Source organism: Staurois parvus, unplaced genomic scaffold (genome assembly GCF_062004578.1).
Source record: "Staurois parvus isolate SC_StPar_1 unplaced genomic scaffold, SC_StPar_1.0 ptg000832l, whole genome shotgun sequence".
Taxonomy (NCBI): Eukaryota; Metazoa; Chordata; class Amphibia; order Anura; family Ranidae; genus Staurois; species Staurois parvus.
Window position 1 is genome coordinate 3,467,211 of NW_028318628.1, and position 26,056 is coordinate 3,493,266.

Sequence of the window (26,056 nt, forward strand, 5' to 3'; positions counted from 1 at the left end):
ATTTGTAAAAAATGTTGAAAACCATTTATCATTTTCCTTCCACTTCAAACTTATGTGCCACTTTGTGTTGGTCTATCACATAAAATCCCAATAAAATACATTTATGTTTATGGTTATAACATGACAAAATGTGGAAAATTTCAAGGGGTATGAATACTTTTCAAGGCACTGTATATAGCTTATTTTAAGAAAATCCAGAATCCCCTTATAAATATATAAAAAAAATTATAAATACCTTTTTTTGCCCTTTTTTATAAGTCATTGCAAACCCTCTGTTCTCAACTGCATAGGGAGCTCAGAGAGCTGGGGGAGGAGAAACAATAGCACACTGGTCTTTTCAGTGAATGGCTGTGCGGGGGGGAGGGGCATGTCAGCGCCAGTCTGCTCATTGCAGGAGACCAGGCTGAGTTCCCAGCACCGCCAGAAAACTGACCACGCTGTGCTTACATGCCTAGTGTGGTCAGTTTTTAATAGGACCGCAGAGAGACTGTCAGGATCACCGGGTATTTCACACAAAGGAAGCAATACAAAGAAAACAGCATACTTTTTCATACAAGTACATGGACTTGGACAGCAAGCACATATCAGGAATATGAAATGTTGGGTTTACATATTCTTTAAGGCAGTGGTTCTCAACCTGTGGAACCTCAGGATCCACATTTGTTCTTGGTCATTAAGTCTTGACCCAAAAATAATAAAATTTCCTGAAACATTATAATAGGGCATTTTAAACGTTTTAATAGGGCATTAGAAAGGCCTGGGGGGCACTTGCCCCGCAGCCCAGTCCACCCCTGGTCACGACCCACTTTTGGGCCACGACCCATTACTTGAGAATCATGGCTTTAAGGCTTTCTAATAATGGAATTAGTGAATAAAACCTCTTTTGCTGGCCTCTTTCTGATGCTTGTGATTCACTACTGGCTAGTTAGACCACCTATTATCGTTGCAAGCCAACAAAGCATTGGCAGAAGAAGATGGTGGGCTAAATACCAGCCAGAGAGGATGTGGTCTCATTTTCCTTTATAGAACACTCCTGGATTTGGGACTTCTGAGGTACCTTGGAAGGATGCTTGGTACATGTTCAGGCACCTGAAAGTGCACCATACGAGCATCAGGTTTAACAAGCAAAACCAAGTGACACATGCACTTTGAGATGTAGCAGCAGTCCATCAATCAACAGATCTTTCTCTTTTAAGAGCCAGTTCAGTAAAGGCAGTGTGTGTCCCTGTGCGATTCCTGTGCATTTCCCTGCAGTGCGATTCTCAGATGTGGTGGCTGCATTAGTTTTAGACTGCATTCACACCTGAATGTAGAGATTTACTGGCATTTTTATGTGAGCGTTTTTAAGCATTTTTATGAGCATCTTACAAGTGTTTTATAGCAGCAGGCGTTACTGTATGGTGAATAGAAAGCAATAGGGGAAGGAGAGCTACTGTTGGAACAGAAAACGCGCAACAAAATGCTCGTAAAACGCTCAAGTCACACATTTTCAGGTGTTCATATTGATGTCTATGAGGCCAAAAACACTTGTAATGTGCAAAAAGAATCTTGTGTACTTTTTTGAGCAACAGGCGTTTTGCTTCAGGTGACAGAACGCTCATATGTGAACAGGGGCCATTGAAATGAATGGGATTTGGCTTGTTGAGCGTTTTAGAGCTACAAGCTTCGATCGCACAATTGCTCAGATGTGAATGCAGTCCAGGCTTTCTTTTGTTTTCCTCTGGTGATCTGGCAAGTAAGTCTGATGTTTTTCAAAAGAACAAGCTGTCTTTCAAATATAGCAGTTAGAGGGTTGAGACAAACAATCTGCCATTGACAGGGATGCTTACAAGCTTTTATTCCTTTCTGTAAAACCTTTATCCTAAAACTGTTTCTGTAACTGTTTAAGGTGTTACCTCCAGTTTGGCTTTAAATTGTTAGTGTATCTAAATGTGCTAGTACATCTAACACTCCCCTCCCCTCAGACTGACAGTGCTCCTATCCGGAGGTGTCTCTGTTGCTCCTTCAGTCAGAGTGTAGCCACCTTAATACAGGAGGCGTGTTACTGGTCAGATCATAAGGTGAAAGCAGTGGGAAGAAAGCCTAAAAAAAGAAAATAAATGCAGCCACCACATATAATGATTGATAAGCTACACTATATTACATTTTGGTTTTGTGGTTAATACCACTTTAACCCCTCAAGTGTTAAACCCTATTTTGTATACTCCACTCATGCTGCGCCAGGAGGCTCTGTGCCAATAGCATGGAGGTCTTGCACTGGGGTCCTGGTGCCAGGCTAAAATGACATTTTCATCCCTGTAAGATACCCACACCATTTTATGTAGCTACAAACACGTAAGGCATCTGACTTTCTAGGCCTTGTTCACATTTAAGGGGGGAGCAAAAACAGCCAATTGAGTCTTGGTTTTCCCAACCTCCTAAAGAATAACATGAAGCCATTTGGGGCTGTACATGTCATGTTCACAATGCTTTGCTCCCCCCCCCCCCCTTGTCTTCAAGTGAATATAGCTGTGCCGCAACTGCTTCCAATGCCCATGATTGCAGAGTTGTGATTCGGCCTTTTCAGGGTTAAAAGAGGCAGTGAGAAAGCAACATATCACCTTCCTGCCACCTGGCAACAACCCTCTGAAAAGTGATCACATACAGATCACTTTTTAGAGGGGTGGCAAGTGCTGATGCCTATATGAACGAGGCCTTAAACTGTCAAATGTCTTCTTGCTTTTGGCAAAGAAAGTGAGCAATACTGCAGAGATTTTTTAGGGCTTGTTCACACCACAATCCCTGAATTGTGATGTAGTGTAGGGCATAGCAATAAACTGAGCTGCAGAAAAATCCAGCAGGTCCTACTTTTTACAGCACACAGCAGTGCAGAGGAGCTGTGTGAACTGAACTCATAGGACCCAAATTAAAATCACTGGCCAGACTTCTTGAGCTTTGTCTAATTGTGCAATTTTTAAAAGTAATTATGGAAATTTCTCTAGTAAGGCAAAGTGTACAATGCACTTTGTATTTTAGGCAGCTGATAAGTGTTGTTCTTTTACTGATTTGGCTTAGATGCCTCCTTATGCAGTATACAGCACAGATAAAGGAATTCATGAAATTCCGTGACCACTTGACTCTTTTTTTCATTTATACAGCTCTGTTTTTTAGCCAGAATTGCCTTATTTCCATTTTGTTTTGAAGCCATATTTGTGCATTTTACAGTTTAGAACAGAATTAGCAATATAGAATGCAAATGGCATCATCATCATCATCATCACAGACTAAGATCATTTGCCTCTTTACAATGCAGGGTCTGCAAAGGAATGTTTCATTACATGACATTGCTGCAGGCACAGGTATATGAATAAATTGTGGTAAGGCATTTCATTCATCTCAGCATCTCTGCACAGCTGCACCACGGCAGCTCTGATCTGCTGTAGTGGAACTTAAAGGATGAGTTCACCTTTTTTAAAAAAAATAATAAATGCACTTTTTTTTTGTAGGTAAAAAATGTGCATTTTTTTTGAGGACCAAAACCATAAATAGATAGGCGCTTGCGCAATACAATTTCATCATAAACATGAATAACATATGGATATAGGTAAAACAGTGCAGCGCTAAAATTATGAGGTTTCCTCATCAGATATAGGTCTGGTCAAGGCTTAGGTGGTCCTCCCTCAGGGTAGTAGTCAGCAAAATCCCAGTAACAAATTACTCGGATCCAGGTAACCAGAAGTCCCTTTAAGGGATAGGTAGAAGAGGCTGCCTGCTTACAAGATAACTTCCTTCTCTGGTTAAGGCAACTGGATCACAAAAACGGGCTCTGCAAATAAATACTCCTCAAAAGGAGTCAGGGAGGGATGCCCATAGTGTAGTATTCAAAATATGATATTTATTAAGAAAAGCGATTGTTTGCAAACAGTCCAGACTGTTAGGACCTATATCTGATGAGGAAACCTCTGGATGTGATACTTAATGCGTAAAACTATTACGCATCTGGTGAGTGCGTAATTCTACCATTTTTCATGGAGCTCCACCATCGAGTTTTAACCAGTCACCTGGCACCTCATAGTCACATAGACTGTCATTTATATCGAACTTTTATTATCAGTTTGTCGTCTAATACCTTTGTTTGTTTTGAATCATAATTTTAGTGCTGCACTGTTTTATCTATTCTATTGTAAGGTTTATGTTGGTTACCTTGAGTGCTTAGCTGCTGATTGGATAGCGCTCACTTTTAAATTTTTACTAACATACAGATATACCATAAATATGTGTAAAGTGCTATCCCAACACCACATATAACATAAGAAATCTTATATGAAGTGACATAATAGTCCAAATGTGAATTAGAGCCCTATAGAGGAGTGCCAATTTGGTCCAGAAAGATCTTCTCCACCACTTGTAAGTATTGTACAAATTTCACACTCACCAGAAGGTGTTGGCCACCATACTGGATGGTTAAATAGCTCTTAGATGATCACATGGCATATAGATCCCCCTCTGTAGGCTCTCATATGGTGGGTCTCCAGGCTCCCCTTCTTTCAGTAATGTCTCTCAAAGGGACTCAAAGTAATAAAATGAATATCTATAAAATATGCTCTAAATGTAGTATTTATTGAGAACCATGGTTCATAAAATAAATGTAAACATACTCACATTGTATGGTGCCTGTACCCCGGCACCAGTCTGTACAACCGCTACAAAATCAGCATGTCTCTCTGAGATATGTTGGCGTGCGTTCCAAGCCTCCTGTTAGCAAGCTGGACGTGACGTCATGTAGGACTCGGCAGTGAAGGGATCATGCTTCTACGTACGGTTCACCTGGTGGTGTCTTCAGGAAGTGACATGCTGCCATTTCCAGGCTGTGTTTATAGGGTCTCTGTAGTTTTGATTGGGTGGCTACACTAAAATGGCGGTTGTCCAACATGCCGATCCTAAATATATTATTTTATTACATCAGCTGCAAAGACTGATTCGGTTCACAAATACTATGATGGTTTGCACCTATACTCAGGCTATATATCATAACATATAACACATAAAAAAATATAATGCCATATGATAAACCACATCCTGCATCTGTAAAAACGAAAATGACTTTAAAAGTTATATTTAAAACTTTCAATGTGTGACATGCCCCATAGGAATTGATAGATCCATAGGCTATTTTAATGTGCCTCCTATTTTCCTAATTTTTTTAAGGAGCCTTAAGAGCATTTCATCAGCGATCAGCAGATCACAGGTACAATGTCAGGCTCTTGCAGACTCTCAGAGCTGATTCATACATGTGCGGTGCGGTTTGGATGCGGTTTCAACGGTTAAAACCACATCCAATCTGCATATATGTGAACCGGCACTGAGGATAGCTGTCTGTCCATTACACGAGAGCAGGAAGATCAATGAACTACGGGAGTACCCACCAGTGCCCTCGTAGTTCACTGAGAACTACAAGCTGTCAGCCATAATAGCTGACAGTAGTTGTAGTCTATTTAGTCACAGGAAACAACCCCGCAAGGCATGCTCTTTTCAAAAAGTTACTTCCTGATTTCCATGCCCAGGCAAATGATGATCCCAGGAGTCTTCAGGATTGGAGGAGGTGTTTTCTCAGCTAAGCACATCCTCTTGCCTGCATGCCTGAGCTAAGGGCTGATTGATTCCAGGAAGTAAATGCTACATGCTACATGAATCATCTGCACTTATTTACAAAGGCCATGACCAAAAATGTTGGGGTGGCGGGGGGGTTCAAAGTGATTTTTGATAAATCATGGAGATTTGAATGGATGGGAGAGTTTGAATATTAAAAAATTCATTAAATAGCATTTTTGATTTGTGGTGCTCGGACGCAGTGTAGTTTTGCGTTAACACCCAAATGAGGGAGCAACCACCCATTCATAAAGCTGGCCATACATCTGCAGACTTTTGGACGAGAATATTCCTAAGAAACGTTGTACGAAAATTTTCTGAACATTCGATGAATGGACGAATGTCGTTTGAAAATTTTCTTTTTTTAAAACAATTCTTTATTTGTGAAATTAACATACAATAAAAGAGAACCAGGAGAAAGATTCACCAGAATACAGAGAAAACTGATATAAACATCTAGACCATGCTTGAAATAGTCACATAGGGGTTCATCAAGTTTGTATGTGAGAATAAGGTATCATGAGCAAATGAAACAGCACATATATGACAACAAAACATGACCAAAACAAATCATTGGGTGATCGTTTAAATAACATCCTAAGAGAAGGAGGAGTATGCCAAAGCACAAAGCGCGAACCGACTGTATAGTTACAAAAATGTGAAAAATAACGTACAAAAAATATCAAACCGACAGAGCAAACACCATACCAGTATCGAAAAAAGACAAGCAAAATGGGGGAAAAAAGTGAGGGGGAACCCCATAGTAGCATACTGTAGGGGCTGGAACAGATAGGAAAAAAGAAAAGTAAAGTTATAACAGTGCAGAGAGAGTTAAATGAAAAAGGAGAGAGCAGAGGGAGAGGAGGGATGGGATATAGGAGAAACAGAACAAGAGCCCTTGGGAGTTGCATCCCCTCCCAGGGTGAGAGGTCAAGGCAGGTAGAGGTGAGACATTCAGTAGGGGTGAGTAAAGTTGGTCAGGTATGCATCTGTACATACAAAGTATTGCCAAGGGTGCCAGGTGTCCCGAAATATCTCCTCCTTATTATACAGGGTGGCCGTGAGATCCTCCATGTCCCTAAACTCGTTCACCTTGGAGAACAACAATGAGAGGGTAGGAGGGTAGCGAGACATTCAGTGGGGGTGAGTAAAGTTGGTCAGGTATGCATCTGTACATACAAAGTATTGCCAAGGGCGCCAGGTGTCCCTAAATATCTCCTCCTTATTATAGAGGGTGGCCATGAGATCCTCCATGTCCCTAAGCTAGTTCACCTTGGAGAACCACAATGAGAGGGTAGGAGGGTAGTTGTCTTTCCACCGTATAGGGATACATGCCTTGGCCACGTTAAGCAGCTGAATAGTGAGAGAAGCCTTATATTTTTTGATGGGTCTCACCGAAAGATGCAACAGGCAGCCCTCCGGGTCATCACGCAGGTCCACAGTAGTAAGTTGTTTGATAAAGTCAGTCATCCCTCACCAAAAGGGCTGAAGCCTTGGGCACTGTCAGAAGACATGGAGGAGATTGCCACCATCGGCTCCATATCGCCAAAACACATCAGGAAACTGGGACGAAATATGGTGATGAAAATTGTCTTTTACTTTTAACATTTGATTTTCAAAATTAATGTAATTTCTAAACTATAATCACAGACACTGGATGAAAATTTGTTTAATCGAGAAAAGTTTTCCTTCGTGCCCCTTCAAAGTTTACCATCATTGCTGTTGAAAACAAACATCGATTTGACATCAGTAACAATTAGAAAATCAAACGAATATTCTTGAAACGAAAATCTATACGTGTATGCCAAATCTGGCCTTTTGAAATGCAGATAAATGTCTTAAGATGTGCTTTCTTGCAAATAAATATACATATTGGTTCTTTCATTCAAAAATGTATAAAAATAATGGGCAAGACATATATAATGTTGGGGAACAAGGCTATAGGCCTATTGTAAGCAGCCCTAGCAGGTGCATTTGAGTATGTTATAAGAAAATGCTTTCGATGCTGTTTTTTGGGTTTTTTTTTTAGAGTTTGGGCAAAGTGTTTTACTGCATGTAATGCTGACTCACGTGTTTTATTTTCCATCCCATCTTACCTTATGCATTGAGTTGCCTTCAAAAAAACATACTCACCTGTCCTGCAAATCTAGCGTTGTCTGATGTAATCCACCGCTCCACTGTCGCACATTGAGTCTTACCCCCCTATTTTCTTTCCTACGTCATCAGGGAGCTGCTGCTTCCAGCTGCCAGCCTCCGATGACGCTTCATGTTGCATGTGCAGTGTGCTTGATAGTTCTCTATACATGTGCAGTACTGTATGCTGGGTAATTCCTGGTGCATGCTCAGTGAGGTGTTTATTGCAGGAAACCTCTTGGAATACTGTGACAAGGATATCCCAGGAGGCTGCGGGCAGCTAGAACTACGTCATTCTCTCCTAGGTGAGAAGGAGGTAGCTTCAGTGGTTTTATTAAGAAACACATTTGTAAAGAAATACTGTTTATGCAAATAATAAATTAGGGGGAAGGAGCAACATTACTGTATATAAAGTAGTAAAGAAGAGTGAAGGTTCACTTTAAAGCAGAACTAAACTGTATCTAAACACCAAAAACTGAAATACTGTTTCATTAATTTTTAATATTCAAAGCAAACATGTCCATCTTCCATGTCTCCATGCTTATATTTTGCTGAGAAATCACTTTGCAAAAAATACTCCTAGCTGTGGCCAACTTGAGTAAGGACAGATGATTCATGTAGCATTTACTTCCTGGAATCCATCTGCCCTTAACTCAGGCATGCATGCAGATGAGCATGCTTAGCTCAGAAAGCCCCTTCTCCTCTCCTCTCCTCCAGGATCCCTGGGATGTATGACATATTTTTGGCCTAGGCCAAAAATGAGAACGCAACTGAAAAAAATAAAAATAAAACAGTAAATGTTAAAACATGTAAATGTGGGAGCGTGGTTAAGCCATGGCGGAGGATGGCAGCTGATCCCACTGCCCACCGCCACTAAACACTGCTCACAGCCACCACAGCCTCCCGATTCCACGGCTGTGATGCCGCGGAAAGAGAAAACAGCGTTGCCAGCTGACCCTTCCAACAAGCGCAACATTGTCCCGCTCCTCTCTGGGCCACGGGCAAGTAAGCTGGCCGGCGCCATCATGGCAGACCCTTCCTCCTCCCTTTTTGTAGAGATGCCAGCACACCTCGGAGACAATTCTATCATGGATGCCACACTGCAGGTTGAGTCCCAACCTCCCTCCACATCTTCCCCTTCAGCCACAGGGAAATGGCAGTCCCCCTTGCCGCACTCCTCACTCCCTCAGGATCCCTGCTGGGACATCAAGCACTACCTTAGTGAGCTCCCCACAAAGGCTGATCTGGCAGCCTTTTTCAAGCAGCTAGAAGACACATACAAAGCTTGTTTCCAAGAACTCAAAGCTGATACTGATAGGCTCACGGGTTGAAGCCCTTGAAACACAACAAAGTGAGTCCACGGTTGTACTCCTTTCCCTGCAAGACTGGTTAGATCAACAAGATTGCAGCATTGAGGATTTACTCTCCCAGCTTGATGATGAGAACAGGAGCTGCATAAAAAACCTGAGGATTCGCGGGCTGCCTGAATCGGTTAAAACAACCACCCTGATTCCAACTTTGCTTTCTGCTTTTACAAAAATCTTTGGAAAATCCCCTGCACTACCCATTGAAATATAAAGCGCTCATAGAGCCCTGGGGCCATGAGGAGTATGCGCAAATGCCTTTGCTTGGAATTTGAAGGCTCGAAGCTATACTTTTTTTCTGATCTATCCCACCGCACTTTGGAGCTGAAGAGAACCTTGCACCCTCTACTGGACACCCTGTGCTCTGCAGGAGCTACATACCGTTAGGGCTTCTGTTCTGGCTTACAGCTACTAAAGATGGAACCTCGGCCACTCTCCGTGACAAAGATGATCTACTGTAATTTCTTCAAATTCTCAATCTCTCTGATGTGGACTTTCGTGACTGTAGGGGTGGTGGAACATCTACTCCTACTCATCCACAATGTGATTGGCAGGAGCCACGCCGGAAACGTAATCGGATAAGCGCTAGGTGGCTCTGGCTGGAGTTGCTTACTTGGGTATGGCTTACACATTACCCCACTATAGGTACACCCTGTTCCGTTATTTCCTACGTCATCAGGGAGCTGCTGCCTCCAACTGCCAGCCTCTGATGGCGCTTCATGTTGCATGTGCAGTGTGCTTGATAGTTCTCTACACATGTGCAGTACTGTATGCTGGATAATTCCTGGTGCATGCTCAGTGAGGTGTTTATTACAGGAAACCTCTTGGAATACTGTGACAAGGATAATCCAGGAGGCTGCGAGCAGCTAGAACTACGTCATTCTCTCCTAGGTGAGAAGGGGGTAGCTTCAGTGGTTTTATTAAGAAACACATTTGTAAAGAAATATATGCAAATAATAAAGTAGGGGGAAGGAGCAACATTATATAAAGTAGTAAAGAAGAGTGAAGGTTCACTTTAAAGCAGAACTAAACTGTATCTAAACACCAAAAACTGAAATACTGTTTCATTAATTTTTAATATTCAAAGCAAACGTATCCATCCTCCATGTCTCCATGCTTATATTTTACTGAGAAATCACTTTGCAAAACATCCTCCTAGCTGTGGCCAACTTGAATAACGACAGATGATTCGTGTAGCATTTACTTCCTGGAATCCATCTGCCCTTAACTCAGGCATGCATGCAGATGAGCGTGCTTAGCTCAGAAAGCCCCTTCTCCTCTCCTCCAGGATCCCTGGGATGTATGACATATTTTTGGCCTAGGCCAAAAATGAGAAAGCAACTGGAAAAATTAAGAAAAAAAACAGTAAATGTTAAAACATGTGAATGTGGGGGTGTGGTTAAGCCATGGCGGAGGATGGCAGCTGATCCCGGAGCTCCCGCTGCTCAGTAGAGTATGGCAAGAAGTAAAGGCCCTTAAACCACAGGTTTTGATGTTGCAGGAAACCCACTTTGTGTCGGGATCGATCCCAAAACTGCCACTGCACCTGTTTGACTACTGGTTTCAGAGCATGTCCCTGATTAAGCGAGCCAAGGGCGTGGCAATAGCCTTTCACAAAACTTGCCCCTTTGTCCCGGAGTCACACATTGAGGACCCTGAGGGCAGATACGCGATGGTAACCCCTTTACATTAGTGAATATTTATGCCCTGAATTCTGACCAGGTTTTTTATTGATAAAATGCTAGAAATCTTGCAGGACTTCTCCTCAGGTTCAGTAATCTTGGGGGGCGATTTCAGTGTATGTCAGGACCCCCGACTGGATTCTTCCTTGGGCAAGTCCATACTGTCTTTCTCTGCTAGGAAACATGTTTCTAGATCTTTGTAAGATCTGTGGCTGGTGGACTGTTGGAGGGTTTTTCATGCCAACGATAAAGACTTCTCTTATTTTTCCACAGTACACCAGTCATACTCTCAGATTGATCACCTGATTGACCAGTCTCATTTGGATAATGTCTATTCCCACTAAGATTCATCCCATCATGCTCTCGGATCAGGCCCTGATTGCAAGGTTTTGCAACAATATTTTGTTGACAACATGGCTGGGGAGGTTTCCGAAAGCGTGATTTGGGAGGCACATAAGGCTGTCATCAAGGGAGCCTTTATTGCACAGGCCACTCATTTAAAAAAACTGTTGAATTTTGATTTAACCAGTTTGCTATCCAAGATCTCAGATCTCTCCTATTGACACAAATAGAGGAATGACCCCCAGATAGAGGCCCAACTTACTGACTTGTGGACGCAACTGCAACAGCTTTTAGATGCCCAGTGCAGACATAAACTTAGACAAATGGCCCATACATTTTATGACCAAGGCCATAGATGTGGAAAAATGTTGGCGAGGGCACTCAGAAAAAAATCTTCATGTTCCTATATTCCTCATGTGTGCTCTGAATTTCCCATCCCAGATCACCAACTGCGTTTGGGATTTTTATCACCCCCTTTACAATCTTAAAGTCTCAGAGAGTGGGGAGGCTAAGTCCAGATGCAGCGCGTCAACAGACGCTTACTTAGGCGAAATTTACTTATCCACAACTTCTGACAGAGTTATCTCTGACTTGGAAAGAGATATCTCCCTGGCGGAAATTCTTTCTACAATCAAAACTATGCCCTCAGGGAAAAGCCCTGGCTGGGATAGGTTTTCTCGCCAATATTTTCTTCAATACTCGGACCTCCTTTTGCCTCAAATGATGACATATTTTAATCCTTTAGCGAAGACGGGTTGTGTATTCCTGGACGCACTGCGTGCTCATATAACTGTTATCCCCAAGGAGAGGAAAGATCCAGCTTATTGCCAGAATTACCGTCCAATTTCTTTACTAAATCCGTATATAAAAATCTTGGCGAAAATTATGGCTAACTGTTTAAGAGAGTTCCTAGGTGACTTGGTTCATGCTGACCAAATGTGGTTTATCCCTGGCCAGGAAGATGGGGCAACTCCCAGAGAGCTATTTTCCTTTTCCACTGGATTTCTGCTTCAAAAACCCCTTATCTTGTCCTCTTGTCAGATGCCGAGAAAGCTTTTGATCGCATAGACTGGGTATTTAAATCACGTATATTGCATAGGCTCAGACGTGGGACCAAGGTGCAATCTTGGATTGCCACTCTTTACGGCCCAGGTGAAAGTTAACCAGGTTTTATCCCAACTCTTTTCAATCAGGACAAGGCAGGGATGTCTCCTGTCACCACTATTATTTGCCTTGATCATGGAGGCCTTTTTACGCCGGATTTGATTGAATCCTGATATTATTGGTGTTCAGGTGGGATCCACCGAACATAAACTGGCTGCATTTGCAGACAATGTTCTTTTTTTCTTATCCTTCCTAGCCTCCTGAGTGAAATAGATCACTCCATTATCTATCCAACTTTAAGATTAACCTTGGGAAGTTGGTCATTCTACCTTTGAATATTTCGCAGGTTGAACAACGAGCTATTGAGCATTCATTTCCCTTCAAATGGCAAGACTCCCCCCTCACCTGGGTATCAAACTGCCCGCTGATCTGAAGGATCTATACAGGGTCAATTTTATTGCATTGTTACGCTCTGTCCAGGAGGAACTGAAAGCCTGGGAGAAAGTACAAACCACCTGGTTCGGTAGGATAAGTATATTGAAAATGATGACCATTCGGAAATTCTTATTTTTTTTTTCCAGATGGTTCCCATCTGCTTACCTAGGGCCTTTTTTCTTTAAGTTTGATGGGAATTCACTAAATTTGTGTGACGCATATGACCTCATGCATCATACGAAGAGTCTGCCATACCTTTCAGTGTACTATGGAGCCACTGCTTTACTCTTTATTTTTAATTGGAACCTAAATACAGGGCACAAATTATGAGTTCCTCTAGAAAAGACCATGACAGGCTAGAACCTGGCTCATGCCCCTTGGCTTCCTTAGACATTTCGGGGTCTCTCAGACTGGGTCTCCCCGCTCTCTTCCACAACTTTGACTATCTGGAATAGCTTAAACAAGAAATTGTCTTTGGCTAATTTCCCTTCACCACTCTCCCCTCTTGGAGGTTATCCATGGCTCATTCCAAGAGAGGAACTAGCTTTCTTCAGACACTGGGGGGGACCTAATGAGATCTGATGTTACCGATTTATGTCCGGCAAGCATTTGAAGTCACTAATAGATCTCCGCACAGAATGGCCATGTCACCCTAGGATAGTTGGGAACATAGACAGCTCAGCACATTTTTTGACACCATATGAACATATATGAGATCGTGCGACTCCTTTTGTAGGTTTGAGTCTATGTGCCTAGATAGGGCAGGTTTTACCCAGCTTCCCTCCAAATTATATAAATTACTGTTGGAGAAATTGACTACTTCAACTCCCTACTACATCTGGGAGTGAGGGAAAGAGTTAGGTAGAGACCTGTTGGACTGTAGTATTGATAAAATAACTTCCTTAGCTTATGCTTCATCGGTTAACTCAAAAGCTCAGGAATCGTGTTTCAAATTTCTATCCAGATGGTATAGGGTACCTGACAGACTATTGCATATTTTCCCAACATTATCCGGGCTTTGCTTGAGAGGTTGTGGGCAGAGGGGCACTTTCCTACACTTGTGGTGGGACTGTCCAGCTATCCACCTTTTTTTGGTCCTCCATCTGGAATATAATTCATGATGTTACACAATTATAATTGGCAGACAATCCTTTACCTATCCTATTTCATGACAAAAAGCAATCGGTTGGGTCATATAAACGTCCCTTGATGCCCCATCTCCTCAATGCTGGTAAATGTCTTATCCCAATTCACTGGAAATCTCCTGTAGTACCTACAGTCAAAGAGTGGCTGCAGAAGGTTCATGTTATTATGGAGACTAAGGAGTGGAGACATCAATGTGCACACACTTATGACAAGTTCTTTAGGTGTTGGGCCTCGTGGCTTGATTTTCCTACCTCTGACATATATAGACAACTAATGCTGTAATTGTAGTATTTTGTTCCGTTATCAGTCTCTTTCAGGGACTTTCTGACCAGGAAGGTTATGCATGCTTTTTGTTTCCTATTGTACTCTTTTCTTCTGTTTACCCCCTTCTTTGTTTACTACCCTTTCCCCCCTCCCCCCTCCTTTCCCTACCCTTTCTCCATACATTCCCCCTTGGTTTCTGTAAGGTTTTAAGCAGATCATCCAACAATATTTGTTACTAGCTGGTACTTGACCTCATATAGCATGTTATATTGTTGTAGTATTTCCTTGGAGGCCGTTGCGGTCTTCTCCTTGGGAATATGTATATTTTCTCTTTTCCATATTGACTTTTATGAAAATAAAGATTAAAAAAAAAACATATAAATGTAATATACATTCCTATCTATTTACAATTGCTAGCAGCATAAGGATTACAAATAGTCAATTTTTGATTACAAGAATTTAGTTCCACTTTAAGTAATAAATAGAATGTTTATCAAAGCCATATTTTAACTGATAAGGTAAATATATATCGGTGATAAGATGTAAATGTATGTTGGGAAATTGAAGGCAGTGTTTGATTTGATAAATGTGCATTGTGGTCAATGTTCCAGTCCCCCATGGGTTTGTCAGCTACTGGATCATATTAGATTAAATGTACTACAGCTTTTCTATGATCCCATACAACATCAAATAGTTGCTATAGATTGCTTTTTTTAATGTTCTTCTTTCTGTTCTTTTTCTGGCATAGGGGAATCTAAAGAAATTTATGGAGTACGTTCAGTCTTTAAATATGGAGAAGGTGAGCAGGCTGCTGGAGAGGGGTCTGGACCCCAACTATCAAGATCCAGATACAGGAGGTAAGTGGATTTTACAGCACACACAATTAAATCCAATGAAGATTTTTTCAGATGTAATGCAGTTTTGAAAAATGCATAATATATAATTATTGAGTTTAATTAAAGGATATATTAGGATAAAGGTGCATTTAAATCATTGAAATATATGTAGTTACATGTGGTGGACTTTAAAAATGATGCAGGAGTTTCTGAGCACTGAAGCACACATGCCTGGTTTATGGCATTTAATGACACCACTTGTTACAATGCAAAGAAAAAACAGTTTTTTGCCTACCGTATGCCATTTTTAAAACAAAATTATGTGTACAACACCAAGTGAGGAAAATCAGAGCAATTCAGGTGGGATACTTTATCCACTAAGTCAAACCCTAATCTCAGCTCTACCCAAGGTTTTATTTTTGTAATTCCAGATAGAGAAGAATTAGAACCTCTCTCAGGTTATTAATGCCATCTTTGTGCCACCTGTGGTGTTTTCTTCTTCATTTTCTGTCCCATTAGTATTTAGTATTAATGTTTTCTATATGCAGATGTATGTAAATGTTCTCTCCCTCCACTTGTCTCTGTATCTCCTGGTATCTGGTCTCTGAGCTGGTTGGAGATACTCTCATCTCTCAATTTGTCCCTTCCAAGCATATTAAATTAAAATTCCAAACATGTTATTGTTTCATTTTATTAAAACACATAATCCCTATATACTTTGCATTCAAGAAACCCATTTTACAGGCCAAAAGATGTTATCACTTAAAAGAGAAAGGGTGTCCTGGGGTTTCCATGCCTTTTACCCCAGCTATACCACAGGGTAACTCTGTTGGTCCATAGAGGTTTACCTTTTGACTGGATGTTTACAGGTGGTTTCTGACTTGAGGCAAATACCTTATGCTACACTCTTTGCTTTGTCATTTCCCCCTCCTTGTGGAGACAGTGTATCTACCTACAGTTGTCCAGGAATCATTGCTAAGTGAATTAGCAGACAAAATCTCATCATTTCCTACCTGCCCAACTCGTATTATTGGCAACTTCAATTTAACTCTGAACCCCACTTCAGATAGGACACATCCACCTTTTTTTTTTCAAACTTATTGCAAGGCCTTTCATTTCACTGAGATTTGTCAGTGTAGACAACCCAGTTTGAGGGAATTCTCCTGTTAGTCTAAATCAGGGGTGTCCAACCTGCTACCCATGATGGCTATGAATGCGGCCCGAAGCAAAATTATAAAGTTGCCTAAAAATGCATTTACACTGAGCAAACACATGCAGCCAAAGAAAAATGTGACAGTGTCTCTTTACTAGACATTTATAAGTTTATAAGTTTTATCTTCCCACTCTTCACAATAACGCCTTATTCATGTCATCAGTTTTCGGCAGCACCTATATTTATGAGCACAAGGATGAACACACGAAGGCAAAATTAGAACCAAAATATCTGATGAGCACCTTGAGAATTCATTGAGAATTGCTACTACATCCATCAAACCAGATATTGATGTGTCAGTTTATCAAAAACAGTGTCAAATTTTGCACTAGTTGTATATTGCCTTCTTTTACTTTTTAAATAAAAAATATATTAAAAAAAAGTTTTTTTACTCAGATAGGTACATTTTCTATATCAGTGATCGTTAACTTGTGATCTGCTTGACTTTTTCTGCTCATCAGCTATCCCTATTTTATGTGTGGCCCAAGACAATTCCTCTTCAGAAGTTTGGACACCCCTGGTCTAGATAATAAAGAACCTACTCAGGACCATAGATGTTTTTTTTCCTGGGGGAAGATTAGTCATACAGCATAAGCTAGTAAACTGAGGATGTGTCAAAGCAGTGGAAGAGGCTTAAAACATGATCCTACTCACTTTAGGTAACACATGCTGCAGTAGCTAAAAAGCTACACTAGCCTAGATGTTGTGCTTTGGACAGATGCTCTTGGGGAGATGGGACCCTCATATTCCCCTCTTATATGCCTCCTGAACCTTTTCAGGAATTGATTTAGCTATTTAGGAAACACTGTCAGGAAGAGATTGATCTCCAACAGATGGTGCTTGTTAATCCACCAACCCCTGCTTCCCCTCGCATAGCCAGATCTACCTGGAGCATCTGCAGAAGACTGTCTTACCCCAGTTTATATAATTATTTTATGGCCTTACAGTTGGCACTTGTACAACATTGGTTGACTTCCTTTAAAGATAATTCAAACTCCGCTGTTGTAGCAACTGTGGCATGTTTTTTTTTTTTTTTTTAATATTTAGGGAACTTCATCCATAAGTCTTCAGCTGTCTTACGCCAACAGGAGACTCTATCAGAAACTTCTGTTATAGCCTAGTGGAGGGCTATTACAACTATTGGGGTATGACCAGAGGTACCCCTCACCTCATACATCTTTGTGGTTTAATCCCAACATACAGGAACTATATGGTCATACAAACACAATATGTTAAATATCTAAAGAAAAGTGTCTATGTTACTTGTTTGTCCATTGTTCGTCTAAGTTTTCAATTTGTGAAAGACAATCACAGTATTGCCAATCGACCATTCTTCTAGAACCTTTTATTGCGCCACAGTATGGCAACAAAGTTTAGGACCCTAGATTTAACCTGAAAATCCACCTCACTTGAAATTCTCTTTTGTGATCCTGCTTAAAAGGTGGTTACAAATCTGTATTTAGTACTCCAACCTGAAGGTTCACAACCATTCCATAAAGCAACTAAGAAATAAGGGGACATCTCTTCAAAAGGGATGTGTAAAACTTGACAGAGATTCCAATCTTTCTCCCATTATTACAGGTATTTGTATAACGCTAATAAATTACACAATTGCACATTGTACATTCACATCAGTTCCTGCCCTCAAAGAGCTTACAATTTAAGGCCCCTACCATACATTCTAGAACTTGTATAGACAGGAGCTAATTAACCTAGAAGCCTGTCTTGGCGTATGAGAAGAAAACCAGAGCACCCAGGGAAAATCCATGCAAGCACAGAGAGAATATGCAAATACCATACAAGCAGTTGCTTGGTTGGGATCCAAACCTAGTGCCGTAGGGCAGGAGTGCTAGCCACTAAGCCAATGTGCTGCTCATCTTCTGTGGCTAATGCTAGTATCAGACATTTTAGGTTTCTGCTGCAAGTTGGTACAAGTTTATGTTTTTTGTAGCATCTGAGAATGTTTCAACAGATGTACAATACAATTTTTCAATTTAGTAAAACAAAAGAAACTAGAAAAGCTACAATTTCTGGGGAAATTGTGTGAAGTGTTCTTGCTCCACCAGTAGTCTACAACTGGAGTGGGCGGAGTAACTATAGCAGGGATAGCTGAACGTTTTGATATAATATTTGTGTAGGTGGGCTTGAAAATGAGGGAGTGATGGCAGTTTAGAAATCATGTCCTGATTTTTCAGCTCACACTCTAGCTTTTGTCAGCTCCCACTCTAGTTTTGAACATTCCGCCTTTTATTCCTATGGGACCAATTTCACCACAAAAACGCCGATATTTCGTGAACCATTCGGCAAAACGTTCCACAAAGTAATAGCACACCAATCGGGAACAATCCGCACGTTTCGGTATATTACTGTCTATGTAGTGTAAAAACTGTGGGAGGAGTTAGAGTTGAAAATTTGGCTATAATAATAAGAATATATATGTGAGACAACAGTAAGTGGTCTTGCCATGCAAAAACACTTAATAAAAGCCTTGTTTCCGAGATGTGTAGGATTACTCCATACACAGAATAATTTCATTTGAGTGCAGTTGGAAAAATGTAAATTTGTTTTAGTGTTTGGTTTGTTTTTGTCAGCTATTTTTAATTGTTCCATTAGGCGAGTATTATTTATGTGTTTTCATTTTCACTTTGTGAACTTTCCTTTGTAATTTGCACTCACTATATTTAATTTTTGGGGAGTTTGCTTATGAGCTGTATTTCAGAGTGTGTTGTCATTTTGGTGGTGGTGCCCAGTGGTGAACTGAAATTAGTGCAATGAATTGCACTAAAAATTGCGCACGTACGGTAAACATTTTAAACATACTGTATATATATATACATACTTTTTTTTTCAGTTATGTGAATCTGTTGTTTTCCCTAAATAAAAACCTTATTATTACCATAAGACTATTCATTAGATCCTTTATGTAATGTTTGAAAATGGTTAACTCGCTCTATCTAGTCTAGCGGTGGTCAACTTGAAAATCATAGAGGGCCTCAATTTCGGCCCCTGACACTTATGGAGGGCTGCACAATTGCAGCACATTTTTGCACCTCACCACCAAAACATTTTGTTCCTGCTGCACTTTTTGCAGCATAAGACAATGCACACTGAAGATGTTGGAGTATAATAACCCCCAGCATTGGTGTCAGTGAGTGTAATAATGACCCTCAACATTGTTGTCAGTGAACACAATAATAACCTCCAACATTGCTGTCAATGGACGTAATGATAACACCCAAACCAGTTTCAGTGGATACAATAATAACTCCAGCATTGTCAGTACTATTAACCCCGCCACCAACAATGGTGGTCACTAGCAGTAAAATGTAACCTCCCTAAATTGGTGGTCAGTGGCAGTGTAAAGTAACCCCCCCCCCCACTTGCATTGTTGATCATTGCAATGAAAGTTAGCCCCCCATTTCCTCACTATCGGTGATCATGGCAGTAAAAGTTAACCACCCATTTTCCCCCCCTCGTATTGGTGGTCATTGCAGTGAAAATGACCCCCTCTCATTTCCTGCATTGGGGGTCATGGCAGCGAAAGTTAACCTTCCCATTGGTGGTCATGGCAGTGAAAGAGAACCACACACTCATTGTTGATTAGCCTGTTATATAGGGTTATAACATTCATTGTTATCAACTTGCTAATTTCTTCATCACTGCTTTCTGTTAAAGTGGCTGATGTAGTATATTGTCACCTTAGGACAGGTTTTAAAGTATAGCTGTTGGATATACATATGGGATTTTCATGTGATTTGTCCCCTACAGAATGCCCTCTCACCCTTGCTTCACAGCTAGAGGGAGGAGCAGAGATGGTGAAAATTCTACGAAGTGGAGGTGCACACCTTGACTTTAGAACACGCGAGGGGCTAACGGCTCTGCACAAAGCGGTGCGATACCGCAACCATGCCGTACTGATGGTGAGTGGGGGTTTAGATCTGTGATGTTTTTTACATAGAAAAAAAGAAATGTATGCATAGTTATGATAATGGCTTGGTCCTTTTGTGCTAAGAAATGACGAATCTTATATTCATGTGAAAGAATATGATAATTGGTATGGAAATCAACACTTTCTGGAAGCTTGTTTTTTAATAAACCTCATGGTTTGACACTGCAGAGTGCGGCTTCATTCTCTGCTTCACTATCTTTCTACAATAATTCAGGACTTTACTTCTCTATGTAATAGGAATGTGAAAATGTAGGTGATATTTTTCATTTTCTGACTTAATAGATTGTCAGATGCCTGAGCTGATGAGACCGTGCTGGAAAGAAAACTGAATACTATCAAAGATAGTAGGATATGTAGTGCTACCCCCGCAGGAGCCGTTTATTGCCCCAGTTTCCCCTTAGTTTGCCCCGCAGCCAGGCACAGTGTATTTCTTCAGTCAGATACATACACACACTTCTACTCATTATCTTTAATGACCAGTCTAGGGGATTTTATGTTTTTGGAGTTTATTGTAGAACTTAGGATAGGGATGGGGAATTGTAGTAGAATACTCCAAAATTAGAACTATTCATACTGTGGAGCTCTAGCTGATTTCTTAGTTGAACACTGTAGAAGTCTTGACTGACTGTAGATAGCAGACTTCTCTTTGGCATACATATATAGCATATTGAGCAAAGTCCCTTTAGCAGTAGTAGTAGTTACAGGGCTAAGCTCAAGTTTAAGCCAGTTATGGCAGCCCAAAGGTAACGTAGCCAAGCAAAGTCCGTTGCAGTAGTAGCTAGTAGCACTTGGATAATCTCTTCGGAACGCTATCCAGTGTTCCCTTTTTCCAGACTCATGCTGACTATCAAACCCCAGGGGAGGTAGCGAGCACACAACACCCCCAAGTTCCTCAATGTCATTACTCACAAGGCCCAAGGATAGAATGGATGCCTCCTTCCAATCTTCCAAGCAAAACCCTCCAGTGATACTAGACAGAGCCTTGGCAGACAATTCCCCTCAGTCAGCTTCTTGCAAAACCAGGGTCACTCTCTCTAACTTCAGGCCCTTGGGTCAATCCACCTGAAGCCAAATGGCAACAAGCGCCAGGTGAAGTAACCTGCCTCCAGCCTGGCTGGTGCAACCCACTACTGGGAAAAGACACTGAACCCATGTGCTCTCAGAATATAAATTACACTCCCAGCATGCAATGGGACTGCCTTCCCCTGCAATTGGCCAGGGCTGCATCCATATTCATGCTGTTCCTATGCCTAGCCCCTACCCATGTTCTGGGAATCTCTCATAGCTTCCCGAAGGTGGGCAGCACTCTATTATGCAGAATACCACGCTGCATTTACCTGACAGCCTCTCTGGTAAGCAGAGAAACACAGCTATGCCTAGCCTAACTATACACATCCTAGCACCTAACTAGGAGGGTGCTACAGATACAATACCTTTGTCTACTAAATGTTATTTGTTGTCATTATAATGTACTTAATACTGGTATGTAGTAATTTATCTTGTATATAAACTTCTTTCATAAATCTAGCTATATGTGACTCCTTTGGTTTTTATGTAACCTTCTCTCGTTACCATATTTCTCTGTTCTTCTGGTGCTCAGACCCTCTTGGACTTAGGTGCTTCTCCAGATTATAAGGACAGCCGTGGCCTGACACCACTCTATCACAGCGCAATGGTGGGAGGAGATCCGTACTGTTGTGAACTTCTGCTCAGAGACTATGCCAGCCTTGGTTGTGAAGATGAGAATGGTTGGCAGGAGATTCATCAGGTGAGACATAGTATTACAGAAGTACTGTCTAGGAAGTACAGCATGGAACATGCTTTGGATTCAAAACTGTGTGCACTTAACACATGTAGTTGAGAGGTTAGGGCTATGCCCTGAGCTATGGAAGTTAAGGTATTTACATATTATTACCATGCAGTAAAAGAGATCTAAAACGAGCCCTCCCTGAACTCTCTAGCTGCTTGTGCTGTGAAGTAATTCATTCTCAAAGATCACAACAAAGATTCTAAAGTCAGCTTAATTCTAGTTTAGAAACACCTGCTGTTTGTTTATATCAGATTCTGCTCTCCACTGAAAATAGGTAAGATTTCAGTGCCTTTGTTGTGAACACTGAAGATGAATGTCTCGTAATACCTATAGCTACAGAAGTACAGAAGGGCTTGTTTTAAAGTGCTTTTACTGCTTGTTTAGAATATGTAAATACTTTTGTGCGCAAAGCTTACCTTGCAGTGGTTAATTGCACTTTTATGCTTAGGGGACTGTGATAGCAGTTCTACTCACCTGATCCTCTGCTCCCACAGGCTCCTCTGTGCTGCTAGATCAGTCCCCACAACCTTTTCTCCCCTACACTTCGGGGGTCTAAGGTCCTCTGACGTCATCAAGACTGACACAGGGACTAAAGTCCTGCATTGGACTTAAAGATGTAGAGGGACAATCCACTGTCTGAGCAGAGGGGAGCACCATTTGCTAGGGGAGTGGAGGATCAGGTAAGAAAACGTGATTTTCCCACCCCTAGACTAGTGGTGGCCCCTGACACTTCCAGAGGGCCAGACAATAGCAGAGCACTTTTGCACCCACAAAGTTCAGTCCTACTGCATTTTTTTAAGCATATCACCATGCACACTGAAAAAGTTGGAGTACAATAACCAGCACTGGTGTCATTGAGTGCAATAATAACCCCCAGTTCAGGTGTCACTGGATATAACAGTAACCCCCAACATTAGTGTCAGTGAATGCAATACTAACCCCCAGCATCAGTGTCAGTGAACACTACAATAACAGAAAGCTTCAATCTCTCTGAACAAAATAATAACCTCCAGCATTGCTGTCAGTAAACACTATAATAACCACCAGCATCAGTGTCAGTGAATGCAATAACCCCCCAGCATTGATGTCAGTGGCCATAACAATAACCCCCAACATTGGTTTCAGTGGACATAATAATAACCTCCAGTATTGGTGTCAGTGAACGAAGTAAGAAATCCCCAGCATCTGTGTCAGTGAATGTAATAGTAACCCCCAAATCATCGGTTTAAGTGGCCACAGTAATAACCCCCAACATTGGTGTCTGTGAATACAATAGAAACCTCTAGAATTGGTGTTAGTGCACACAATAATAACCCCCAGCATCAGTGTGAGTGAACACAGTAATAACCCCCAGCATCTGTGTCAGTGAACGCAATAATAACCCCCAGCATTGGTGTCAGTGAACATAATGATAACCCCCAACATCAATTTCAGTGAATAAAAAATGAACTCCCAGCATTCCCGTCAATGAACACAATACTAGCCCCAGCACTGGCATCAGTACTATTAACCCCCCTCTACATTTGTGGTCACTGGCAGTAAAATTTAACCACTTTCCCCCATGTACTGGTGGTCACTGGCAGTGAAACTCAACCTTCTCTCCTCCCATATTGGTAGTTAGTGGCTGTAAAATTTAACTCCTCCATCTCCATTTTCCCCTATTGGTGATCATGGCAGTAAAGGTGACCCCCCACATTGGTGGTCATGGCTCTTAAAGTTAACACCCCCATTGGTTGTCATAGAAGTAAAGGTTAACCCACACACCATCCCCCGTTATTGATTACTTGCTTATCACATACTCCAATGCTTCTCTCTGGCTGGCATTTTACTTGTACTCTTGGTGGAGATAACTTCAGTACAGTCTTTCTTTCAGGGGCATGTGCTGGAACACAGAGTACTTTCCAGTGCCCAGCACCCTTCTGTTCCTCTGCTATCTGTATGATGCCCAATACCCGCACACGCAGAAGGCCAGTGAGCTGCATTTTGGGCACCAGGGCTCTAGACTAAATGAGCGGTTTAAAAGTTGACTTTGTAGTTTTCTAGAGTTCAGCTGTAAATGATCAAATTTGAAGGCAAGATACTAAATAGAAAAATAAGGATATTAAAGTGGAAGTCCAGTCAACTGCCATCTAAGCTTAAACCTATTCCCTCCCCCATTCTAAGCCCTATACTTACTACCCTGTAAAGGAAAGATGTCTATACCTATTCTGAAGGTTCTCTGGTCCTAGCCGCCGACATCAGTGAAGAGGGGAGATCGCCGACAACAGCTGCGGTGCCTGAGCGGCGACGTCACCCATACGCTTACTATGAGGCATCTGTTATTGGCTGTCCATCCTCTATACTGAAGCTGATTCTGGGAGTCGATCATGTGACCGGACCAGAGTACCCTCAGAACCGGTAAGTATATACAGTTAGGTCCATATATATTTGGACACAGGCACAATTGTATTTTTTTCAGGTATGTACCAAAACATATTTAAGCTATACTTATATAATGGATATGGGCTGAAAGTGCACTCTCTCAGGTTTAGTTTGAGGGTATGTACATCCAAATTGGAGGAAGGGTTTAAGAATTACAGCTCTTCAGAGTAGCCATCCCCCCTTTTTCAAGGGACCAAAAGTAATTGGACAAATGAATATAATCATAAATAAAATGTTCGTTTTTAATATTTTATTGAAAATCCTTTACTGGCAATGACTGCCTGAAGCCTATAACCCATGGACATTACCAAAGACTGGGTTTATTCCTTTCTGATGCTTTGCCAGGCTCTAACTGCAGCTATCTTCAGTTGTTCTTCTGTTTGTGGGTCTTTCTGCCTTTAGTTTTGCCTTCAGCAAGTGAAATGCTCAGTTGGGTTGAGATCAGGTGATTGACTCGGCCATTGAATAATATTTCACTTCTTTTCTTTCAAAAGCTCCTGGGTTGCTTTTGCAGTGTGTTTTGGATCATTGTGCATCTGTACTGTGAAGCGCCGTCCAATCAGCTTTGCTGCATTTTGCTGAATCTGGGCTGACAGTATCTCTTTAACACTGCAGAATTAATCCAGCTTCTTCTGTCTTCTGTCACATCTTCAATAAACATCAATAACCCAGTGCCACTGGAAGCCATGCATGCCCATGCCTTCACACTGCCTCCACCATGTTTTACAGATGATGTTGTGTGCTTTAGATCATGAGCTGTTCCAAGCCTTCTACACATGTTTTTCTTCCTGTCACTCTGATACAGATTAATCTTTGTTTCATCCATCCAAAGAATGCTTTTCTAGAACTGGTCTGGCTTTGTTAGATGTTTTTGGCAAAGTCAAATATGGCTTTTCTATTCTTCAGGCTTATGAATGGTTTGCACCTTGTGGTGAACCCTCTGTATTTGCTCTCGTGAAGTTTTCTCTTGAATGTAGACTTTGACAATGATACACCCACCTCCTGGAGAGTGTCCTTCACTTGTCTGGATGTTGTGATTGGGTTTTTCTTTACCATAGAGAGCATCCTGTGAACATCCACCACTGTTGTCTTCTGTGGAAGTCCGTGCCTTTTTATGTTGCTGAGCTCCCCAGTGCGTTCTTCTTTCCACAGAATGTACCAAACTGTTGCTTTGGCCACTCCTAATGTTGCTACTATCTCTCTGATGGATTTTTTCCATTTTTGAAGCCTTACAATGGTCTGTTTCATTGCACGGACAGCTCCTTTGAATGCATGATGTAGGTTCACAGCAATAGATTCCAGATGAAAATACCACACTTAGAATCAACTCCAGACCTATTACCTGCTTAATTGATGAAGAAATAATAAAGGAGTAACCCACACCTGGTCATGAAACAGCGTTTGATTCAATTGTCCAATTACTTTTGGTCCCTTGAAAAATGAGGGATCGCTACTCTTAAAAGCTGTAATTCCTAAACACTTCCTCTAATTTGGATGTACATACCCTCAAATTAAACCTGAGAGTGTGCATTTTTAGCCCATATCCATTATATAACTATAGATTGAATATGTTTTGGTAAATACCTGAAAAAATCTAAAATTGTGGACCTAACTGTACGTTTCCTTTACAGGGTAGTTACTATACGGCTTAGAATGGGAGTGGGAGCAGGTTTAAGCTTAGGCAGTATCTAACTGGACATCTACTTTAAAGGGTAGCTTCAGGACAGAC

General features: G+C 41.4%; 1 protein-coding gene across 3 annotated transcripts in view; it reads left to right on the forward strand.

The window, feature by feature from the left end:
* The window catches only part of SHANK3 (SH3 and multiple ankyrin repeat domains 3), a 464,876-nt gene that overhangs the window by 201,622 nt on the left and 237,198 nt on the right, over nt 1-26,056 (forward strand). For all 3 annotated transcript variants that reach the window (XM_089655308.1, XM_089655310.1, XM_089655309.1), the window contains 3 exons: nt 14,847-14,955; nt 19,916-20,067; nt 21,697-21,864. In XM_089655308.1, coding sequence (XP_089511434.1) covers nt 14,847-14,955; nt 19,916-20,067; nt 21,697-21,864 — 429 coding nt within the window. The remainder of the gene's footprint in view (nt 1-14,846; nt 14,956-19,915; nt 20,068-21,696; nt 21,865-26,056) is intronic.